General features: G+C 46.0%; 1 protein-coding gene across 1 annotated transcript in view; it reads right to left on the reverse strand.

Annotated features, from left to right (window-relative positions):
* Positions 1-5821, reverse strand: part of CGRRF1 (cell growth regulator with ring finger domain 1) — a 27347-nt gene extending 21526 nt beyond the window's left edge. Inside the window, exon 1 of the mRNA XM_010847722.1 lies at positions 5605-5821. Coding sequence (XP_010846024.1) covers positions 5605-5708 — 104 coding nt within the window. The 5' untranslated portion in view covers positions 5709-5821. The remainder of the gene's footprint in view (positions 1-5604) is intronic.
* Between the last annotated feature and the right edge of the window lie 508 nt (positions 5822-6329).

The raw sequence follows: 6329 nt of genomic DNA on the forward strand, positions 1-6329 counted from the left end.
CAGCCTTGACATACTCCTTTTCCTATTTGGAACCAGTCTGTTGTTCCATGTCCAGTTCTAACTGTTGCTTCCTGACCTGCATACAGATTTCTCAAGAGGCAGATCCGGTGGTCTGGTATTCCCATCTCTTTCAGAATTTTCCACAGTTTATTGTGATCCACACAGTCAAAGGCTTTGGCATAGTCAATAAAGCAGAAATAGATGTTTTTCTGGAACTCTCTTGCTTTTTCCATGAGCCAGCGGATGTTGGCAATTTGATCTCTGGTTCCTCTGCCTTTTCTAAAACCAGCTTGAACATCAGGAAGTTCACGGTTCACATATTGCTGAAGCCTGGCTTGGAGAATTTTGAGCATTACTTTACTAGCGTGTGAGATGAGTGCAATTGTGCGGTAGTTTGAGCATTCTTTGGCATTGCCTTTCTTTGGGATTGGAATGAACACTGACCTTTTCCAGTCCTGTGGCCACTTCTGAGTTTTCCAAAGATCCTTGTGGGCCAAATCATTCTCTGCATTGTCCTCCACTGCCCATTAAGGGATAGAAGTCCACGTTGACTCCTGTGGTTATGTGTTGTCACTTCACTTCAGATCAGGAGGTCCACCCGAATGGCAGCATCTCCCACATCATAAAAGCCCTACAGTGGACAGGCACCAGAGATGTTTAAGGCTACCAGTCTCTCCTTAGCGCCTTTGTGAAATGTGTCTTCTAGGCCATGCTGAAGGATGCAGTAAGAGGATAGGTATGCAGGTGGCACATAATAAATCCAGTCCAATATTCCTATCTTCCTAAGCCCTCAGATTTCCTCTTCATTATGCCAGGAAAGTTCTAGCATCTCAACTTTACTAAATATGCTGCTGCTGCTGTTGCTAAGTCACTTCAGTTGTGTCGGACTCTGTATACAGGGCAGCTCTTAGTTCAAGTTTCAGTCAACCATATACAAGTTAACACTTAAAAGTCAGAATTTTTTAAGAATATATCCAGATCAATAAATGTAACTTGATCCATTGTTACATTCTACCCTCCTTGGCCTAATATATTTACACTTCATTCCCACACATACTTCCCAAATTCTCATGGATACAAATTAGCCAACTTTTGTTATTCTTTTAGAGGCTTGGTTCTTTCTAACTAGGTCAGGTTTTTGTCCCTGTTCTGTGGAACATGAAGAGATCTGGGCCTAGCGACAAACGGTTAAAGAGGTAGGTTTTGAGTATAGACACTGTTTGCAAAGCAGCTGCCCTAGGAGATGTATTACAGGACCTACAAGCAAGAGAAGGCTAGTTTTCTCAGACATGGAAAGCAAGCTGCTTCCATCAACAAGGGAGGCACACAGAGTGACTGGAGTTTCAAGATTCTCAGCTCTATCTAAGTGCATTTAGATGTTGCCATTGCAAGTTTCAGGGCTCTGACTCTTTCCTAGTCGTTGTCCTAAACAGGACATTGGCAAGGCTATGCAATTCTAATACCAGCACAATTAAAACTGTGAAGCTTTGTGGCTACATGAAGTAAAGAGCTTTAGCATCATAAAAACTGTGATTCTCTGACTAAGACTTGATCTGAGTGTTTAAAGACATGAACATGTCATTTCCTTTCTGTAAGTGCTCCAGTGGCCCCACAAGCAACCTTTCCATCCTTCCCCCAGTCTCTGCAGTATCACTGCTCCCATAATGGTCATGTACTTCAGCCACTTGGTCCCCCAAGGCACTTAGCTTCAGAAATCATTAATCACAAGCAAAAAAGGCAGTAAGCTGATTAATCATGATGCCAATCCATACCATGGATTACTAGAGTCTTATTTCCCATTGGCACGGGGCTGAAGAAATGACCAAATCCAAATCCCAACCTTAAAGGATTTCCCCCCCGGATCCCATTCTGAGTAACAAATTCTTAATCAATATATTAATATTTATCAGTCTAGTCAAGAAACCAAAGCCACATCAGCATTTTAACAGATAATTTAATATAAAAATTTGTTAGCCAGATGTTGAAGAACTGAAAAGGCAAAAGGGAGACGCTGAGTATCACAGAATTAGTTACAGTGGGAAGCAACTATCACTCCCAGGACACAGAACAGAGCAAAGAGGATTCCTACTGCTTAGAGATTTGGAGGAAAGACCTCTGAGCAGCTGGGACTCAGATCTGAGGAAGGTGTACTGAAATCTTTGGAGGGGTATAATGAGGCTGCTACTGCTACTGCTACTGCTAAGTCACTTCAGTCGTGTCCGACTCTGTGCGACCCCATAGACGGCAGCCCACCAGGCTCCCCCGTCCCTGGGATTCTCCAGGCAAGAACACTGGAGTGGGTTGCCATTTCCTTCTCCAATGCATGGAAGTGAAAAGTGAAAGTGAAGTCGCTCAGTCGTGTCCGACTCTTCTTGACCCCATGGAATGCAGCCTACCAGGCTCCTCCATCCATGGGATTTTCCAGGCAGGAGTACTGGAGTGGGGTGCCATTGCCTTCTCCGACAATGAGGCTAGGAAATGGCAACCCACTCCAGTGTTCTTGCCTGGAGAATACCAGGGACCGGGGAGCCTGGCGGGCTGCCGTCTATGGGGTCGCACAGAGTCGGACACGACTGAAGTGACTTAGCAGCAGCAGCAGCAGCAACAATGAGGCTAGTTCTAAGAGCGGAGAAAACTATAAACTGTGACCCACTGTTAAGGCCAGAGGGAGGCACCAGGGCTGTGGTGAGACAGAGGAGGAAAATAATCAAGCAGGAAGCAGCAAGTCCTTCTGTCCTGCTCTAACCTTCTACTCCCTTCCCCTACTGGCAAAGCCTCATGGAAGCAGTGAGCTAGCAAAGAAGAAAGGTCTTTAGAGGTTCTGCCCCACAGTCACCAAGCAAAGTACAGAAGGATAATAGCTTAATAATCTGCAGTCAAGAGGAAGCAGAGCACAACTGCAGAGTCAGGGTCACGAATTACCTGAAACTATTTAAGGATGTATATGGCACCCTGGCCTCCTTTCTGCACACTGCCTGGCAAAATAGCTAGAGCTTGATAAATCTGAGTATTAGAGCTCACAGAAACCATCATGTAGTTAAATAGAAATTCAGTACTTTCAGTTGTGTTATTCTTTGCTACTGGTACTGGGATTCCAACAGTCAGGTGCTCCTGTTCTTTCTCTACTCCCACACAGTGCAAAAGACGGGGAAAGGAACTAAGCAATGGGACAGAAATGCAAAGCAGTACTGAGGTAAGAACCATGACAGAGCAGACAGATGACCAATAGGAATTATATTGGGGGAGCTTAAAGACAATGACAAGCACAGTGAAAAAGCATAGTGGATTAATGCATTTGCCTTCTGCCTGGGGGTACTATTAGAAAATTACTTTGAGGAGCTCTAGATGACCTTCACTGTGAACACTAGTTTAAAATAATAATAAGGTTATCTACATGGGCAAAGTTAACCCATATGGAGAGAATGGCTGGATTAAGCTTAAGATGACTGTTACGGCCAAATCAGGATGGAAGTGACTGGCACTTATATAGTTTTGTGGCCTCAGCCATGCTTAATTCAGACTTCTCGAAGTTCTACAACTATCTGGGCCTCCATCCTTGTAAAGAAAGTGAAAGTGAAGTCGCTCAGTCGTGTCCGACTCTTTGCAACCCCATGGACTGTAGCCTACCAGGCTTCTCCGTCCATGGGATTCTCCAGGCAAGAATACTGGAGTGGGTTACCATTTCCTTCTCCAGGGGATCTTCCCGACCCAGGGATTGAACCCGGGTCTCCTGCATTGCAGGCAGATGCTTTAACCTCTGAGCCACCAGGGAAAAGTCATACTTAAATGGAGTGTTTGGATAATCATTAACTTTTCAAACCAAGTCTCAAATTTGGAAGAGCCAGGATTTGAACCTGTCTGACTCCAAAGTCTGTCTCTTCACCATCCCAGCACGAGGTTCTGAACTACCCTTCACTCACAAATACCACCAACACTATCAATAGGTCTTTACTCGTTTTCCTCCTCCCATTACTAAAGATAGACATCCACAATCTCTAATTAGTTGAATCAGGCCAACTGAAAATTAATTTTAAAATTATTAGGCTGATTGGAAATTAAAATTTAAGGATATTATGCAATTATCAACTGGTTACTTATTTTCCTTAATGGAGGAAAATTATACTCTTGAAGACAGCAACAGTATAGCCAATAAAAATCTCGTGTTTAGACATCGCTTCTCACTTAGACAACATCTTCCTAAATCCAATTACAAACTTTCTTGAAATGAACAACAGCAAGAAATTCTGATGTGTCAAGAATATCAAATTGTGTAAAATTGGTCCTATTCTTCCCCCACCAACCAAGAAAGAATTTTATAATCAACTCCTGACAGCATGGAAAGCAGTGTGAAAATGTTAAAAACTTTACTTAGTTCCTAAAGATGGCATATTTTCAGAAATTGACAAGAGTTTGTGTTCTTTCTTTAAAGTAATCACATGTGCGTGCTCCGTTGCTCAGTGGTATCCAACTCTTTGTAACCTCACAGACTGTAGCCCCCCAAGCTCCTCTGTCCATGGGAGTTTTCAGGCAAGAATACTGGTGTGGGTTGCCATTTCTTCCACCAGGGGATCTCCCATCCCAGGGGATCTTCCTCCCAGATCTCCCACATCTCCTGCATTTCCTGCATTGGCAGGTGGATTCTTACCACTGAGCCATCTGGGAAGCCCAAAGTAATCACATATACATGCTCAAAGGGTATTTTAAAACTCATATTTCACAGCCTGCTCTATTCACTAGCATGTCTCCTCCGACCCTCTGCTCATGTAATCTCTGAAATGCCTTCTGTTCTCTACTATACACATTTAGCTCCATTTCTTTTTCAAAATACTCACTCTTCAAAATCCAGCTCATGTCTCTCTTCTCAAAGGATGGGCCTGTAAGATGGTTTCAGCTAGCTGTATTATAAGACACAGTGGCATCTCTTCGAGAGAGAAATTTTAGAATTTCTGAGCTAGAATGGCTCACGGATGAGCTAACAGTCTACTCTCCTAGTCTCCAATAGGTGAAGTGCCCTTATGCCTTACTGTAACTTATCTCTGAGGTCTCTTCCAGCTCTAAAATTCTGTCTTTATAGTTTCAGCGTTCAAAAGGTGTGGAATGTGTGTAGAAATCATTACATTCTCAAACGGCACAGAGTTCAGTTATAAATTACACTCGAAGATCTCACGGCAAATGCTCAGTTCATGTCAGAAGAGCAACGAACAACTGGGTCTACTGTCCACGTCTGAGCACTGTACCGCAGATGACGGGCTCACTCCGGGCACACAGTAGGCCCCAAATCCGGACAGAAGCCTGTTGGACAGCCTCTCTATCCTCACACCAAGACCAAGCCCTTACTGGCTACTTTATCACCTAGAAACAAAGCTGAGTAAAATACCTCAATCCTGCACCATCCCCAGATACCCGCAGCGACGGGGATCGGACGATGATGCAGGGCAGTGGTGCGGGTGCGGTGTCCACCTAGTTTTCCTCCTGAGCCGGTGGGAGCCCTGAGCACCGGCTCTCCTACAGCCCCAGTCCAGCAGTCACCCTGCAGCCCGCCGCTACTCATCTCCCTGGCTGTCCGCCCCGACGCCACTTGCCCTTAGCCCTGGGGATTCTTACCATCCCAACACCAGGCCGGTGGTCACGATGAAGCAGGTAAAGACCACCGCGATGTAAAAAAGCGGCGAGTACTCATAGAGCGTTACGAGAAACACCGCAGCCATCAGGATCTCCTAAGCTGAGCCGGGCTCCTGCCGGCCAGCCCAGCCTAGCCCAGCCGGGCCCTCTCCGCCAGCGTAAAAGTCACTACGGTGCCCCGGAGCGGACAAACTTTGTAGATCCGCACTAGCCTAGCGCTCCAGCAGGCTAGAGATAGGGGTAGCCTCACCGGGAGCGGGAGCCTGCGTGCCAATCACGAGGTCGCCTGCAGGGCTCGCCCCGCCCCTCCCGCTCCAGTGCCGAGTTACTGGCTTCGCCGAGGGGCGGGGCCCAGGCTCGCCCCGCCCCCGGATCCCGGATTTGGTATCCAGCGGGCGTGTTCTTTGGCTGTTTGTCCTAGCGGTCCACGGTTTTCTGCGGCAAAGTCTGAAGAGATATTGGTGCCGACTCCGTCCAAGACTCAGGTAGGGTGTTCTGATGCCAGAGAGAGAGGAGACTCAGCCCGAAATCCACGTCACAGAGCCTAAATCTTGAGATCCTGCCTATTACATCTGAGAGATATGGCAGGAAGAGGAGAACCGGCATTTTAAGTTCTACAAAGTAAAATAACCCCACACCAACTCTTGTTTTCTGTCCACAAAACTTACAAATAGGCACTGTACAAAACACAGAAGAGGCTCACAAGC

Source organism: Bison bison, unplaced genomic scaffold (assembly GCF_000754665.1).
Source record: "Bison bison bison isolate TAMUID 2011002044 unplaced genomic scaffold, Bison_UMD1.0 scf7180017864254, whole genome shotgun sequence".
Lineage (NCBI taxonomy): Eukaryota > Metazoa > Chordata > Mammalia > Artiodactyla > Bovidae > Bison > Bison bison.